Genomic DNA, 18,392 nt, shown 5'->3' with positions numbered 1-18,392 from the left:
TTAAAGTCAATCATAAAGTGAAGATCAACATCTAATAAATTTAAATATGAACTTAACTAATTAATTTGATTTTGTCTCTATTTTTTTTCTTTCTTTTTTTGTTTAGTCACTAAAAAAAATATTTTTGGTGTAAACAATTCAAACTCATATACCATTTTCAAGCATGTATTCAGTGGCAATGAGCTAACTACTTTTGAAAAACCCTCTTTGCCATTGACTTGGAAACCAATGCATAAGCATGTCGGTAACGTGTTCAATTCCAACCATTTAGATATTGTTTGAATGTAAAGTGGAAAATAGGTGGAAAGAAAATGAGAAGAAAGAAAATAGAAAGAAAAGTTAATTTTTTTTGTGTTGTTTGGATGAAGAAAAAATAGAAGGAAAGAAAGTAAAAAAAAATTTTTCTTTTGTTTGGATGGAAGGAAAAATAAGAAGAGAGAAAATTATACTAAAATAAAATTACATTAATACCCTTTATAAATTATAATATACTAATATTATAAGGACACATTTGTAATTTTATCCATTTTCCATTCCAATCTAAGTTTTCTTCTCAACTTTGGAGAGAAAATTTTAATATGGTCCCACATGTACTTTTATATTTTCCATTCATTTTCCTTCTTAATCCAAACAATAGAAAACTAATTTTTTCATCCATTTTCTTCTCCTTCGTTTTCTTTCCTTCCAAATTCTTCTAAACCAAACAAATTGTTAATGTTAGAGTAAACTTTATATTAGTCAATGAGTTCACACATACAAAAACCAAGGAAAGAAACATTCAAGTAATTTCTCAAACTCACATTCTTCCTTGCCAGTTGCCACAGTGACCATGGAAGCATTATTCATCCTGCTTCTGCTTCTCAATTTCAATCTCATCAACATCGGAATTAGCCACCGTGACCCTGTTCAATGTCCCGTTCGCCTGTACTGTACAAAAAACGAAACCAATATTCTTGAGCTCCCTGGAGTTTCATCCTCGGTAAAACTCCCCGTCCGTCACATTAATTTCAAATCCAAAACTCTAGAAGTATATGGTGCCGGAATCTGTTTGTCAGAACTCTTTCTCAAACTCAATTATTCATCATTCTATCCTTTCCGATTCATTCGAAGAGATTTTGTTTACTCTGCCCCTGGTTATGATGAAAACTACCCACTTAAACCCACCAACATTACTTTCTTCCACTGTCCTTCAAATAGTGAGTACACCACGTTACCTTGCCGGATTCAAGCGGCCGACGATGACGACGGCATTGTCAGCACGAATCTTGTGCGCTGCACAAAACTGTCCCATCAGGTTCTGCCAATGCACGCCGAATTTATAAGGGATTTTTCATTCTACTTGGTGTGGTCGAAAACGAATTTCCATAGTGGATGCTTCGTTGGTTGCAACATGCCCAAGGGGACACAATACTATGAATCAATTATTTTACCCGTTATAGGTGAGACAATACTATTACTATTACTATTATTTTATCTTCATAGAATATCATTTATGTTTGAAACTTTGAATAGATAGAGTAAGCAAGGGACTCTGCCCTATTATATATTGCCAAGAACTATGCCTATCCCAAAAATATTGTATTAGTTTTATGAAATAAATTTAGTATTACAAAATTGAATTTTGTTATAATGGCATGCAGGTGCAGCTCTCCTGTTCTCAACACTGGCTGCCTTGTATTATGTATATTGCTATTATAGAAACAAAGGGGAAGATCAACAAAGAGTTCAAACTTTTTTGAAGGACTATGAGGCATTAAACCCAACCAGATTCTCTTATGCTGATATCAAGAGAATTACTAAGCAGTTTAAGGACAAGTTAGGTGAAGGAGCTCATGGAGCTGTCTACAAAGGTAAATTGTCCAATCAAATTCTGGTTGCTGTCAAGATTCTCAATAACACAGACGGAGATGGGAAAGAATTCATAAATGAAGTGGGAACTATGGCCAAAATCCACCATGTCAACGTGGTTCGCTTGCTTGGATATTGTGCTGATGGATCTCACCGCGCTTTAGTTTATCACTTCTTCCCCAATGGTAATCTCCAGACCTTCATCGCTTCGTCCAGCGACAAAGAAACCTTCCTTGGATGGAACAAGTTGCATCAGATTGCTCTCGGCATAGCCAAAGGGATTGAATATCTTCACCAAGGCTGTGATCAAAGAATTCTGCATTTTGATATTAATCCTTACAATGTCTTGTTAGATGACGGTTTCACTCCAAAAATTTCAGACTTTGGTTTAGCTAAGTTATGCTCCAAAAATCGAAGTACTGTATCCATGACTGCAGCTAGGGGAACCTTAGGCTACATGGCGCCTGAAGTTTTCTCCAGAAACTTCGGCAATGTATCTTATAAATCCGATATCTACAGCTATGGGATGTTATTGCTTGAGATGGTTGGAGGAAGAAAAAATACAAATGCTAGTCAAGAAACATTTCAAGTTCTATATCCCAATTGGATACACAATTTGCTTGAAGGAGATGATACATATATTCCTATTGATGATGATGGAGATTTTAGAATAGCAAAGAAACTGGCAATAGTGGGACTATGGTGCATACAGTGGCACCCGGTTCAGCGTCCGTCCATGAAAAGTGTAGTTCAAATGCTTGAAGGAGAGGAAAGCAAGTTGAAAGTGCCGCCAAATCCTTTTGAATCTGCAGCTGCGACTACTTCAAGTGCAATTATTCCAGCAAGACGTCTGAATTTGGAGTTGGAAGTAATCCCAGAAACAGACTAGTTTGATTCAACATACTATTAAACATTTAACTAGCACTTGGTGTGTGTGCATGTGTGTGATGTTGTAATCAAAGAAAGTTGCTTTTCACCTTTTAACTTTTTGTTGTGTATGGTAAAAAATACCTGCAAAAATATATATAAAAAATGGCTTAGCTCCTGTTAGAAGGCTACGTTAATTAGTATGTGTAACATCTATTTCAATTATGAAGCTAGGAACCGACGAACCGTTATGCATCAATACAAACTATATGTCGATTTCAGAGGTCGCAGTTGAGCTGCTTCAGAAAAATGTTACCATCCATGACCTAGCTTTTTAACGATCTTGTTTCTTATTATGTCAAGTAAAAGGACAAGTATATCAAGGAGATGTGATATTTTTTATATTGCTTTTGTTTTTGTTTAAATTTATGTGCTGTATATTAGTTCAGAGACTTTGGTAATGAAAAAATAAATGATTTAAATTAAGAATAGAGTGTGTACATGCTGTTTTATATACAAGAGAACGTAACCCACAACTTTAACTAATATTTCCTCGCAAATTGAAGTATATAAATTGTAGGTTCCCAACAGATATGAGGGAGCTGAATTGTGATGTCAAAACTGCTTTGGTGAGAATGTTTGCCAATTGATGCTTTGTTGGGACATGTATTAGTTTGATGAAGCCTGTTTTAACTTTTTCTCTTATAGAGTGACAATCTATTTTAATATATTGGGATCTTTTATAAAAGGTAGGATTAGAAGCGAGTTGAATAGTCGAAATATTATCACAAAAATAACATGGCAGAGTTAATGGTAATATCAATAAACTTGAGTAAATTGGTGAGCCACACAACTTCACAAAAGCAGCATTTGTTATGGCTCTATACTCAATTTCGGTTGAACTTTTAGATGCCACATATTGTAGACTTATCATCTTGTTCTTTGTACGTCTAACATTCTCGACGAAAACTAAGCACTTTTATAATGACAATTTCTTAAGTAGCTTATAGCCTTATACTCTAAATTATATATAATATTACGAAATGATTATCAATATGATAATATATCCCATAAAGATAATGACTAGTGGTTTGTTAACTTGTTGATTAATAAATAAAATAAGATGATATTTTTATATGTCCAAGACGGTATTTGGCAAGTAAGCATATGGAATAGTTACGCAACTCCGGCATTCGGCTGAAAATTGTGTGTATAGTTTTGTTGTGATTCGTGGGTGAAATCCGAAAATATTCCTTTTTAAGTGAATTCCTTTATTTTTCTTTTAACCTTTTTGCAATCTGTAAAATTTTTTTTCCCAGTCAGTGAGAAGCCTTTCTTTTTTTTTTTTTTTAGAATGTAAAATGCACTTTTTTTCAGATCAAATCAAAGTGGTAGATTCATTTTCTCGCACTCTGAAAAATAGAAATTCTATATCCACATATTTCAGCTCCAAATTCTGTTTTGGTAAATTACACTAAATTCAATTCAATTTTAAAATTAATTTGTGCCGGCATTCACTATCCAAATTGACAACGTTATTTCTGATTTTCTATTAAAAAGATAAAAACAAGGGTATATTCAATGAGGAGTGCTAGGGGACAGTAACTTTTGTGATTTGTAGCCATCAAATAGTTATCAATGATAATTTTAATGGTGTAAGATTGGCGTAAAATTTCATCCAATAGCTCACTTTTCTTTGCTAGTTATATACTGGTCAGAATTTAATAAAGTTGCTGCCCTAGACTTTTCCATATTCATATTCAATAGAGGCCTCACTGTCTACTTGATCTTAGCGTTGTAAAAGTCGTGAACAATTAATTATTTGTACGGTAAATAACTGCACTTTTTAAAATATGAATGGAGGCCATTTGAGATAAATACAGAGAGAGATAGAGAAAGAGATGAATTTTAGAGAGAGAGAGAGAGAGATGAATTAACGAATCTTAAATAGTCCAAACTAAAGTAACTCACTTAATTAAACTAGTCTGTTTCTGGAATTACTTCCAATTCCAAATTCAAGAATTTTGCTGGAATAATTGCACTTGAACTAGTCGCAGCTATAGATTCAAAAGGATTTGGAGGCACTTTTAACGTATCTTCCTCTCCTTCAAGCATTTGAACTACACTTTTCATGGAGGGACGGTGCACCGGGTGCCACTGGATGCACCATAGTCCCACTATTGCAAGTTTCTTTGCAATTCTAAAATCTCCATCATCGTCAATTGGAATATACGTGTCATCTCCTTCGAGCAAATTGTGTATCCAATTCGGATATAGAACTTGAAATGTTTCTTGACTCGCATTTGTATTTTTTCTTCCTCCAACCATCTCAAGCAACAACATCCCATAACTGTAGATATCGGATTTGTAAGATACATTACCGAAGTTTCTAGAAAAAACTTCAGGCGCCATGTATCCTAAGGTTCCCCTAGCTGCTGTCATGGACACAGTGCTTCGATTTTTGGAGCATAACTTAGCTAAACCAAAGTCTGAAATTTTAGGAGTGAAATTTTGATCTAACAAGACATTGCGAGGATTAATGTCGAAATGCAGAATTCTGTGGTCACAGCCTTGGTGAAGATATTCAATCCCTTTGGCTATGCCCACAGCAATCTGATGCATCTTGTTCCATCCAAAGAAGGTTTCCTTTTCGCTTGACAGAGCAATGAAGCTCTGGAGATTACCATTGGGGAAGAAGTGATAAACCAAAGCACGGTGAGATCCGTCGGCGCAGTAGCCAAGCAAGCGAACCACATTGACATGGTGGATTTTGGCCATTGTTCCCACTTCATTTATGAATTCTGTCCCATCTCCATCTGCTTTATTGAGAATCTTGACGGCAACCAGAATTTGATTAGTTAATTTACCTTTGTAGACAGCTCCATGAGCTCCTTCACCTAACTTGTCCTTAAACTGCTTTGTAATTTTCTTGATATCAGCATAAGAGAATCTTGTTGGGTTTAATGCCTCATAGTCCTTCAAAAAAGTTTCAACTCTTTGTTGATCTTCTCCTTTGTTTCTATAATAGCAATATATATGATACATGACACCCAGTATTAGCACAAGGAGAGTTGCACCTGCATAACATTATAAACACATTGAACTTTCCAAGTAAATATACCATAATGGTGTTTAATCCAAGTTTAAGTTTGTTACCTGTAAGGGGTAAAAGAATGGATTCATGGTGTTCAGTGCCCTTGTTGGATACGTTGCAAGCAACAAAGCATCCACTCTTGAAAGTTTCTGTGGACCATACCAAGTATAATGGTTCCCAATTCCACTGTATCTTACATACAGAAATTGGCAAGACATGACGAGTCAATTTTGTGCAGAATACAAGGTTGGACTCGATGATGTTATCGTCATCTAAGGCAATAAGAATCGGGCAAGATAACGGATCTTGTTCCTCGTAGTAGCCTCTGAGGATGTTTAGTTCTATGCTTGAAGAGCAATCAAAGAAAGTACAGTTTGTTGGCTGTAGAGGATCATCAAAACTATCGAAATCAAGTGATTGTTTAATGGATTGGAAAGGATAAAATGATGAATAATTGAGTGTGAGAAAGAGTTGTGGAAAACAGTGTTTGGGATCATATACTTGTAAGGTGTTTGATGTGTAGCTAATGCTTGTGACGGGGAGTTTTACTGAGGATGGAAAGGCAGGCAGCTCAAGGATATTGGTTTCGTCTTCTGAACAGTAGAGACGCACGGGACATGGATCGGGATCATCATTGCAATTTCCGATTTCCACATTCAGATTCAGCAGCAGCACCAATAATAATGCTGCCATGGTCAATGATAACATCAGATGAGATGGGAAATCAAAGTTTTCTTTGCTTTGTAAATGAACTAAGTTCAAAATGATAAAAACAAGACTGTAGAATGGGTCAATAATTTTTTAAAGATGGGCTATTGAATTACAAAATGAACATCTTCCATACTATCTAGAATAATCATCCGTGACCTTTCAGATCTAGCGCTCTAATACCATGCATGATACCACTCATCCCAAAAGCTTCAGCTGATGGGAAAAGGTAACACTAATGATTATATCTCTAATACTCTCTAAACTTCCATTGTACACATTGTATAAATATTCCATTGGTTCCTCATACTTTCCCTAAATTTTATTACAAAATAATTAAGTTCTCAAAAAAGTAGAAACTCATGTATAGTCAATTTCACTTAAAGAAATTGACTGCACCTGAGTTTTCAACATTTTCTTTTCAATTAAAGTTAAACTTGATTGGAGTCTTGTTTATCACAAAATAGTCCATCATTGTGTTCAACAAAGTAGATTTCCGTTTTTATTTACGCATTCCCAGATGAGCAGAGGGAAAGCCTTGTGGTGTTCACTACTAGTCTTACACTTGCTCTTTCACAAGGATGAGGGAGCAGCATGTAACCCTTCTTCATGCGGCAAAATCAGCAACATAAAGCATCCTTTCAGGCTGAAGGATGATCCAGAAAACTGTGGGGATCGAAGGTACGAGTTGTCTTGCGAGAATAACAGGACGGTGTTATATCTTTTCCCCGGTATAAGCTACCATGTGCAGGCAATAAACTACAATAACTTCACAATCAGGCTTGTAGATCCCGCCATCTCAGACTCAGGGGATGACTGCTCCACCCTTCCCAGCTATTCTTTATCCACTACCAATTTCGGTGACAGTTATGGGTACATCGGTGTCCCCAAACCATATGGAGCCACTCAAGAACGAACTTATTATGCTCTAGTAAGAATGTTCGAGAACGTGATATTTTTGAACTGCAGCAATCCGATCAGGGACAATCCACGATTCGTGGATGCTTCCCCTTGCATTAAAGAAGGAGGCAATGTTTATGCTGTTCTTGGAGACATGGAGGTGGGTGAATTAAGAGATGAGTGCCATGTGAAGATGGTTGCTGCCTCATCCTTTCTTGTTCCACCGAGACCGGTGTATGATTCATTCATCATCGACCAAAACTTGTCATACGCTGAAATCCATAGAAAACTCACTTGCGGATTTCATCTTTCGTGGATGCTCGGCGGTGCTTGTCCATCTGCCTGTGACCAGCTGAGTTCTTGCTTTTTCAACGAAACCTCTCCAAATCTCATCACTTGCCGATCCCTAGCGGATCACTGTTTCACTCCAATAACGTTCAATGAATGCGGTAAGAAAATTAAACTCTCAACATTATTTCTATAAAAAAATCCGAATAAAATGTCATTATTTGTATAAGAGTATAATCACACTAGAGCCAAGACTGGAGACCTCAATATATAACAAAGAAATTTGTGTGTTCAACTACCATTACCGGAACTGATCATGATCAACCCCATCTTAGCTCAATTTTCTCTTTTGAATTTTAATTACTATTATTTTGCGTTTTTCTATCTTCGCAATTCGCCGGCTAATACATGTTTACTGTGATTTAGGTGACGTGTCAAAGCTCCAAATCATTGCAGAAGGTATGGATTCCTGAATTTTATCCCATACATAGAAATAGAATTGTTCATTTTTCTCTTGTCTTTTGTTTTTTTTTTCTTTTGAAAAACTTATGAGGCGAGTTGATCGGCATACAAAAAGCGAGAATATTATCTACAACTTGACAAAAAACACACAATTTATTCGATTATTTTTATATATTAATTTATTAATGAGATGTCCCAATACTAAAGTGTTAATCATTCTATAAGTACTTAGTTAGACCATGATAAATTACTCTAAGGGCTTGTTTGGGTGAGCTTTTAAAAAAAAATCTTTTTTCGAGTTATCTTTTTTTAAAAGATCTTATAGAGAAGTAAAAGTAATTTTATGTTTGGATATCTCATGTAAAAAGGTCTTTTTATCTATCAATTATGTTTGGGTATAACAATATAAAAGTACTTTTTGTTCATTTATTACATGAAAAACATCTTTTTTTTAAGGAAAAAGGATCTTTTAAAAAAAGATGTAAATTACAGCTTCTCAAAAAAGATCTTTTTTTGATTTTACTAGTGCTTTTACTTTTACTATTAGAAATTTGTCAAACACGTTAAAAAATAAAAAAAAAATCTTTTTTCATTGAAAAAATATCTTTTTTTAACAAAATAATGGCGCCCAAACATGCACTAAGTCTTGCAACTGCTTCTTTTTTATCATCATCATTTTTTTTATTAATCTTTTTTTTCTATTTTACTTTCTAAACAAAAATAAAAACAATGAACTTACATTCATTCAACTAAAAGAAATAAAGAAATAAGAAAAAAAAGAAGAAAAAATACAACATTAAAAGAGACATTTTTGTGTTTTTGTAGCAAAGTTTCGGTATAAAAACTAAAAAATTCATGTGTATTTGTTAATAAATTTTGGTGTTTTTTTATTTTGATAAGTTTTGTATAATTCTAAACTCTTCCTCTTTCTCCTCTTCATTTTCTGCTGCTGCTGCTTCTTCCTTTTTATCGTCATCTTTTTTTTATTCATTTTTTCTTTCTTGTTTTACTTTCTCAAATTTCTTCTTGTTTTATTCTTTTAACAAGAATAAAAATAAAAAAAAAACAAAGAAAAAAAAACACATAATGTTGCAAAATTACTAGAAATATGATGAACCTATATTCATTCAACTAAAAGAAAGAAAGAAATAAGAAAAAAAAAAGAAAAAGAATAAATACAGCATTAAAGAAGACATTTTTGTGCTTTTGTAGCAAATTTTCGGTTTAAAAACTAAAAAATTTATGTGTATTTGTTAAAAAATTTCGATGTATTTTTATTTTGATAAGTTTTGCATAATTCAAAATTCTTTCTCTTCATTCTCCTCATATTATGCTGTTTTTTCTTTATCTTTTTTTCTTCTTATTTCATTTTCTCACAATTCTTTTTGTTTCATTCTTTTAAGAGGAATAAAATTAAAAAAAAAAAGGTAATTTACTTTAATAAACTAATCCAAACAAAAAATTACCCCAACACCCAAATGTTAAATCGTGTTGAGTCTATGGCGGAATTTTGACTTTTAATAGATACAAAATAATATGAAATTGAATACTACTCACAATAATGCATTCACTATATATTTTGTAAAGAGGAAAAACAATATGAAAGATTTCTTCTAACTAACTCTATAAGATGATGTGAATAAGGATATTATTATTGTTAATTTGTTATTGACTTCAATTACAATTCTAGAGACGTATATATAGTATCTCTATGCTATAACTTCAACTAATAAGAATAAAATTCTCCGACAAAAACTTCTTACTAAACATTTTGAGTTCTCTCCTATTAAAACTCATTTATTTTACTTCCTAAAGTTACTCTTAACTTTCCTTTATTCTCACAATTCTACACCTCGGTCACAATTTGAAATTTACTCAAATTTTGGACGATCAAAGTATGGTATTCGTATCCCTATGCCTAACATGGAACAACATTGAGCAATTCTAAACAGTAGTGTTGGAACTTCCTTCCTGACACTACTTTAGTCAGTATGTTTGCGAGATTTTCATCTGTGTGTACTTTGACAAGAGAAATGTTGTCTTTCTCTATGACATCAAGCATGAAGTGATATCTTACATCAATATGCTTGGAACGAGCATGATGAACTTGATTTTTACCCAAATGAATTGTATTTTGACTATCACAACTCAGATTCACGCAATCTTACTGAAATCCCAAATCATCTAAAAGCTAAGATTCTTTAGCCACAATGCTTCTTTCACCTCTTCTGCTACTGCCATGTACTCAGCCTCTGTAGTAGATAGTGTCACTGTAACTTATAACATCGATCGCCAACTAACTGGAACACCTTATATTTTATATACATAACTGGTCGTAGAACGTCTTCTGTCTAGATCACCAGCATAATCAGAATCAATAAAGCCGCTGATTTGACATATTTTCCACTAAAGCATAAACCTATGTCAATGGTACCCTTCAAGTACTTTAATATTCACTTGACTGCTTCCCAGTGTGCCTTACCCGGATTTGCCATGAATCTGCTAACAATACTGATTGCCTGTGAAATATCTGAGTGTGTACACACCATAGCATACATTAGGCTACCGACTGCATTAGCATAAGATACATTTTCCATGTAAGTCTTATCTTCTGCTGTTGTGGGAGATTGTTTACCAGAGAACTTGAAATGTGGAGCCAACGGTGTTACTACTGGCTTAGCATTTTTCATTTCAAACCTTTCAATAACGCGCTCAATGTACCCTCTCTGACTTAAGAACAATTTTCGACTTAATCTCTCTCTTTTAATTTCCATGCCTAATGTTTTTCGTGCAACACCCAAATCTTTTGTTTCAAATTCTTTACCAAGTTGAACATTCAACCTATCTATCCCACCTTGCTCTTAGAAGCAATAAGCATGTCATCCACATACAATAAAAGATAGATATAATCACTTCCAAAAAGCTTATGAATGTATACACAACAATCATAATTACTTTTGGAAAAACCTTGTTTTAACATAAAGGAGTCAAATCGCTTATACCACTGTCGAGGAGATTGTTTCAATCCATATAGCAAATTCTTTAAGCGACATACCTGATTTTCTTTACCCTCAACCTTGAAACCCTCAGGTTGATACATGTAAATTTCTTCCTCTAAGTCACCATGCAAGAAAGCTGTCTTTACATCTAGCTGTTCCAACTCAAAATCACCCTGAGTAACAAGACTCAAAAGCATCCTTATGAAAGTGTGCTTCACCACAGGAGAAAATATCTCGTTGTAATCAACACCTTCTTTTTGTGCAAATCTCTTTGCTATTAACCTAGCTTTGAATCTTATACCATCTGACTTAGTAGGATTTTTTTTTCTTTTATACACTCATTTACAACCAATTGTAGTCTTTCCTACGAGCAACGGGACCACCTCCCATGTCTTGTTCTTATGGAGATATTACATCTCTTCTTCCATGGCGACCAACCAACTTTCTCTATCTTTGTCTTTGATAACAAGTTTGAAGGTGACCGGCTCATCATCCTCCAGTGAGAGTGCATAATCTACCAAGTTTACCTGCCCATAATGTCTCAAAAACTTGTCTGACCCAAACTTCTGAACGAATTTATAATTTTTCTTTGGCTTAGTGGATGCCAAAGAATCCTGCTGCTACTATTGTAATGCATGTGCATTTTCTTGCTGAATCTCTTCATGATCAAGTTCATCCTCTACATCATCTCGAGTAGCATTAGGATGCTCTACCTAAACATTATTATAATCTATTTGTTGGTATTTAGACTCTATCTCCACCACTTGAATATTTAAAGTTTTTCCAATATTACCATTATCTGACATCGTATCTTTAGACAAAGATACCATAGATCGTTCTTCAAAGGTAACATCCCTGCTAATTATAAACTTAGAATTATTTACGCTATAAAGACGATACCCTGAACCCCTCTTGGATACCCCAAAAAGATTGCCTTTTTAGCTCTATCATCAAGCTTATTATCTTTGACATGATAATAGGTTGTGCATCCAAAAACTCCGAGTTTATCGTAATCTGCATGTTTTCCTTACCACACCTTATAAGGTGTGTTTCCATCTAGAGAAGAATGTGGGGATCAGTTCACTATGTAGCAAGCTGTAGCAACCGACTCCACCCACCATTCTCTGCCTAACCCAGAATTAGAGCGCATATACCGTGCCTTCTCAAGTAGCGTACGATTCAGTCGTTCAGCGACTCCATTCTGTTGTGGTGTTTCTCTAGCTGTCCAGTGTCTCACGATGCCTTTTCGATCACAGAACTCCTTGAAAGCCTCATCCGTGTACTCTGTGTCATTATCTGATCGGGAAGTTTTCAGCCTCCTACCTGTTCAATTTTCAACCATTGCTCTCCATTACTTAAAAGTGTCAAATACCTCATTCTTATACTTGAGGAAGTAAATCCAAACATATCTGAAATAATCATCAACAAAAGTAACAAAATACTTGGAAGTAACTTTAGACAGGCCCCAAACATCAGTATGCACGTAGTCTAACAACCCTCTGCTTTTATGCTTGCTTGTAGAAAACTTCATCCTGTGTGCCTTTCCATACACGTAATGCTCACAAAATTCTATTTGTGGTTTCTTCATATTCTTCAACAAACCTTGTCCACAAAGCAATGATAGACCTTTCTCTGACATATGTCCAAGTCGCATGTGCCATATTCTTGTGCAATTTGTTTGATCTCTACTTTCATCGATTCTAACTGCTAACTCACCTGTGACTGTGTCCCCAAAAGAGAATAAAGATTACCGTAACGAACTCCCTTCATCACTACCAAAGAACCACGAACAACTTTTAGTACCCCATTTTCCATAACTATTTTGCAACCATTTTTCTCCAACAAACCTATGGAGATAAGATTTTTTTGCAAGTCTGGAATATGTCTCACATCCTTTAAGGTTCTTACTATTCTATCATGTATCTTGATTCTTATAGTACCCAACCCCACAGTTTTACAAGTATATATGATCATTGCCCATTAAAATTGTGCTACCATTTATGCTTTGATAGGTAGTAAACCACTTTCTATTTAGACACATATGGTGAGATGCTCCTGAATTAAGAATTCACTTATTGAAGATTTTATAAGATTGTTTCGCCACAGAGTAACAATCATCCTCATCATTTGAGACGTAGCTTGCTTCTTGCTTTTCTTTTGGGTTGTCATTGTTCTATTTCTTGAAAGTTATCTTCTTATTTAGACAATTTGCTTTGAATTGTCTAGGCTCCCCACATTTAAAGTATGTTCTCCCCACAATTGGCTCTTGATACCAATTGTTGAGTCTACAGCAAAATTTTGACTTCTAATATATACAAAGTAATATGAAAGTGAACACTACTCACAATAATGTACTCGCTATATATTTTGTAAAGAGGAAAAACAATATGAAAGATTTCTTCTAACTAACTCTATAAAATGATGTGAATAAGGATATTGTTATTGCTATTAACTTCAATTACAATTTTAGAGACATATATATAGTATCTATATGCTATAACTTCAATGAATAAGAATAAAATTCTCCGATAAAAACTCTTTACAAACATTTTGAATTTTCTCCTATTAAAACTCGTTTATTTTACTTCCTAAAGTTACTCTTATCCTTCTTTATTCTCACAAATCGTTTTGTGCACGTCCCAATTTGTGTTTCTATATAAATCGAAATACCCTATATCGATTTACAAGAAATAATAGTAAATCGAATTAGGGCCAATAAATTTAGTAGGGTGAAGAGTAAATCAAATTAGGATGATCTAAATTACCCAAAGTTTCAAATGTGGCTATTGTAAATTGATACAAGCTTTATCGATTTAGTACATGGTTTGTATGACTCGAAGTAAATTGAACGTGAGTGATTCGATTTATATATAAGCTCCCATCCATACTAATTAAATTTACAATGCCCCATTCGATTTACTCTTATTCCCTCGTATATACAATTCGAAGCGCACTGTATCTATTTGTACAATGCCTTAGTTCCTTTGGATTTTTGGTGTGGTGGATGTGTGGGTTGGAAAATGTAATTCAAATAGAAGGGGTTCAAATTGTATATATAGAGGAAATAAGAGTAAATCGAATTGGGTATTGTAAATTTAGCATGGATGAGCCTATGTATAAATCGAATCACCCACATTCAATTTACTATGAGCCATGCAAACTATGTACTAAATCAACACAGCTTGTATCGATTTATAATAGGAACGTTCGAAATTTTGGGTAATTCGAGTCACTCTAATTTGATTTCCGCTCTTCCCTTTTAAATTTATTAGCCCTGATTATATTTACTATTATTTCTTGTAAATCGATATAGGGTGTTTCGATTTATATAGAAACACAAATTGGGACTTACACGTAATGATTTTATATTTGGGTGATTGGGGTAATTTTTAGTTTGGGTTGGTTTATTAAAGTGAATTAACCAAAAAAAAGAAAAATCAATGTTGCAAAATTATTAGGAAGAAATAAAACAGCAACAATAACCATGATAGAGATAAAACATACAAAGAAGAAGAAGGAACGTGACAAAGAAAGGAAAATGCGAAGAAAAAGGAGGAGAAAGAACGTGAAGACAAAGAATGATATGTTTATGTTAGTGAAGCGCCTTGTACACGCTGCGTGTAATAAAAGTATTTTTTGTAAAATTAGACTAACTTAATTGGATTTAGTTGTAAAAAAAAAAATTAGATGCATATCAAAACTGCAAAGCAATATACTGTTGCTTATTACTTCAAATAAGTACTTGTTACTATTTTACTTCAACTAACGGTTGTTTACTGTCTTTACCATATTTCTAATAAATTTTCACTGATTGTTTTCCACAGATTATGCATATGGATTTTTGAGAGGTAAAATCTCATTCCTTAGCGTATTATTTAAAGTTGGACGATTTGATAAATTCTGGTTGATTTTAGCTAAAATTTTTTTGTTATCAAATATTTCTACAATAATAAATATGTTACTGTTAATGTTATATGCATAAAAGTATATGCGTTAAATTAAATAAAATAATTTTGTTTATTATTTCTGTCGCATTGCCGGTTAAATTGGTCTATACTTTTATATTTACATAGGATTTACCAAAGTGATTGGCAGAGGATTGACCAGAGTGATTGGCAGAGATTTCGGAGAAAATATTCCTGGAAAAAGAAATGTAATAGCTGCTATTAAGGTAGGTGAATTCACAGGACAGTTTCTAGTGCCATACATGATCATCAAATACCCATTAGGTGTTATGCTTTTCTTTGCACTTTTGATTTACACATATAAAAAAAGACATATATCAATCTATGAGAATATTGAAGGTTTTCTACGAGAAAATACCCTCATGCCAATAAGGTATTCATATAAAGAAATAAAGAAGATGACATCAGGTTTTAGGGAAAAGTTGGGAGAAGGAGGATTCGGCTCAGTCTACAAAGGACAGTTAATAAGTGGGCCCTTTGTAGCCATAAAAATGTTGGGTAAAGCAAAGGAAAATGGCCAAGAATTCATCAGTGAAGTTGCTACAATTGGTAGAATACATCATGCTAATGTGGTGAGGTTGATTGGATTCTGTGTCGAGGGTTCAAAACGCGCTCTTGTTTACGAATTTATGCCGAATGGTTCTCTAGATAAGTTTATTTTTTCCAAAGTGGATAGTGTATCATTGACATACCAGAAACTTTTTGAAATATCTCTTGGTGTGGCTCGTGGTATAGCTTATCTGCACGAAGGTTGTGACATGCAGATTTTACATTTTGATATCAAGCCTCATAACATTCTTCTTGACGAAAACTTCATTCCTAAAGTGTCAGACTTTGGTCTTGCAAAGCTTTATCCTCTTGATAACAATATTGTAACTTTGACAGCAGTAAGAGGAACAATTGGTTACATGGCTCCGGAATTGTTCTACCAAAATATTGGAGCAGTATCTTACAAGGCTGATGTCTATAGTTTTGGAATGCTTTTGATGGAAATGGCAAGTCAAAGAAGAAACTTGAATCCAAACGCAGAGCATTCGAGCCAATTTTACTTTCCATTTTGGATATATGATCAATTGGCTCGGAAAAATGATGAGATAAAAATGGAAACTTTGATGCATGAAGAAACGAGTGAACTAGCAAAAAAGATGTTCACAACTGCACTGTGGTGTATACAATTAAAGCCAAGTGATCGTCCTTCGATGAATAAAGTAGTGAAAATGTTAGAAGGGGATGTTACAAGCATTGAAATGCCTCCAAGGCCTTCATATTATCCAAATGAGGATTCTGAGATTAATTCAGGAGTAACTACTTTAAATAAGTCTTCAGGCTCTTCAGGTTTTGATGAGGAGGAAATTACAACCAATTGTATGTGAAAGTTTTCTGGTTGATGACCAAAGCAATTTGCTTGTTTGCAATCTAGTTTCTTATTAAGTAAAAGGACAATACAACAAGCACAGGTGATATTTTTCTACACTTTTTATTTATATTATGTGCGGCACGCTTTTGTTTATGGAAACCAATTGAATGATAATTTGATCACCGTTGTGGGCATGTGCGTATTAATAGTTATTTTGATAAAATAAGTTAAATATAACCTTTGTTTAGAAAAATGTTATTAATGCCCCCTTTCTTTAGAAGAGTGATATGTTCTAACGCAAGGTGTTAATTGAAGTGCAAACAAAATGAAATATTTAGTATTCCTGTATAGAGAGTCTTGTGAGGTGTATAACTCGTCTAGTTTAATTAGGGTTGAACTCATCTTAGTTTAAGATAGATGAGATATATATTTGACTTCAAAAAATTGACAACGATGAATACCTTCAAAGATATTCTGACGCTAAAATAAATAAGAGTAAGAATTAAGAGTAGTATGTATTCAGAATGAATAATAATATATTTTTTTATTAAGTTTTTTTCTTTTATAAAATATTATGCTATAAAATGATTATTTTGTTGACCTGATCTTTTGACAATTGTCTCGCCATATGTTATCAAAATAATTTAGTTATAGCTGATATTGCACGTAACTGATAAGCACGTTTTATTTCATTTGTTTAAATTTTAATTTATAGATATTTGGACCGAATTATAACTACGTAGTATATATATTTATTCTTAGACATCTGATTATAGAAAAAAACATAATGAGGTTATCAATCATTGAAATATTTGTTATGTGTACTTGTGATTGTCAAGGCATAATTTATAAATATAAAAAAATTAGATAAATATGTAATTTTTAGATAAATATAAAAAAAATTATGTCATTTGAATTATAAATTGTTGACTATTAATATTCGTTAGATTCGAAAAAAATAAACTGAAAATTTTTTTAATTTATAATAAAGAATTCTACCCCTATATACACGGAACAAAAATTCAAGTTATTAATGCGTAAGTCGTTGTTGACTTCTTTTTGTGTCCTAACTATACTTCTAATATTCACGAATAAAGTTTCATATCCAAATAAAATATTTAATCAATCTAATCACGTTGTTATAATAATATTTTAAATTTGTGCCTTTTTTTTTCTTCTTCTTTTTTTTCTCTATTCTCTTTTCTTTTTTCTTCTCTGTTTACTTCTTCTTGGATCTTTTTTTTTTCTTTTTTTTTGTTATCGTCATTACTAATAACACCAATATTTTACAAATATCTATATTAGTTCAGATTTTTTCTACTGCCATCATTAAATAATTTCGGTTTATTTCTTAATTTATTTTATTTTATTTGTGTGTCTTCTTCTTCGTTATCGTCATCACCAATAACACCAACATTTTGCAAACATCTATATTAGTTCTAATTTTTTCTACTGCCATCATTAAATAATTTCGGTTTATTTCTTAATTTATTTTGGTTCATTTGTCTGTTAATTGAGGTTTATATGATGTTGCTAATAAGTATTGATCAAAATTTTTATTACTTAAATAATTTCGATTTATTTCTTAGTTTAATTGAGATTCATTTGGACTCAAAAATGAATTCGATGTGTTTTTGTTAATGATTGAGTTTTTTTACTGTTTGTTCAAATTTGAACTAATTTCGATTCATTTATGTGCTAATTGAGGTTCATTTGATGCTGCTGATAAGTATTGATCAATTTTTTTATTTTTTAAGTAATGTCGATTCATTTTTTAGTTTAATTGAGGTTCATTAAAAAAAAAAAAAGCATATATGATAACACATAAGAGAGTTGGTGGACCGTAAACCAAAAAATAAAAATTTCAGAAACTTTTTTGTGAATACATTGTATCTTGTTAGGAA

The 18,392-nt window shown here is 33.2% G+C and overlaps 3 protein-coding genes across 3 annotated transcripts; 2 read left to right on the top strand and 1 right to left on the bottom strand.

Annotated features, from left to right (window-relative positions):
• Nucleotides 1-665: 665 nt before the first annotated feature.
• LOC107647803 (rust resistance kinase Lr10-like) lies at nucleotides 666-3,116 on the top strand. Its single transcript, XM_016351852.3, has 2 exons — nucleotides 666-1,439; nucleotides 1,641-3,116. Exons 1-2 carry the CDS (start codon nucleotides 830-832, stop codon nucleotides 2,735-2,737), a joined length of 1,707 nt encoding a protein of 568 aa, XP_016207338.2. The 5' UTR covers nucleotides 666-829; the 3' UTR covers nucleotides 2,738-3,116.
• A 1,575-nt stretch (nucleotides 3,117-4,691) lies between these two features.
• LOC107647802 (rust resistance kinase Lr10-like) lies at nucleotides 4,692-6,502 on the bottom strand. The gene is made up of 2 exons (XM_016351851.3): nucleotides 5,872-6,502; nucleotides 4,692-5,792 (listed from the first exon to the last, which is right to left on the bottom strand). Exons 1-2 carry the CDS (start codon nucleotides 6,500-6,502, stop codon nucleotides 4,696-4,698), a joined length of 1,728 nt encoding a protein of 575 aa, XP_016207337.1. The 3' UTR covers nucleotides 4,692-4,695.
• Nucleotides 6,503-7,018: 516 nt separating this feature from the next.
• Nucleotides 7,019-16,504, top strand: LOC107647801 (LEAF RUST 10 DISEASE-RESISTANCE LOCUS RECEPTOR-LIKE PROTEIN KINASE-like 2.2). The gene is made up of 4 exons (XM_016351850.2): nucleotides 7,019-7,866; nucleotides 8,132-8,164; nucleotides 14,991-15,014; nucleotides 15,240-16,504. Exons 1-4 carry the CDS (start codon nucleotides 7,038-7,040, stop codon nucleotides 16,502-16,504), a joined length of 2,151 nt encoding a protein of 716 aa, XP_016207336.2. The 5' UTR covers nucleotides 7,019-7,037.
• The last annotated feature ends 1,888 nt before the right edge of the window (nucleotides 16,505-18,392 follow it).

Source organism: Arachis ipaensis, chromosome B6, assembly GCF_059453495.1.
Source record: "Arachis ipaensis isolate K30076 ecotype BB chromosome B6, ASM5945349v1, whole genome shotgun sequence".
Classification (NCBI taxonomy): domain Eukaryota; kingdom Viridiplantae; phylum Streptophyta; class Magnoliopsida; order Fabales; family Fabaceae; genus Arachis; species Arachis ipaensis.
This window is presented reverse-complemented; position numbering and strand designations above follow the sequence as displayed.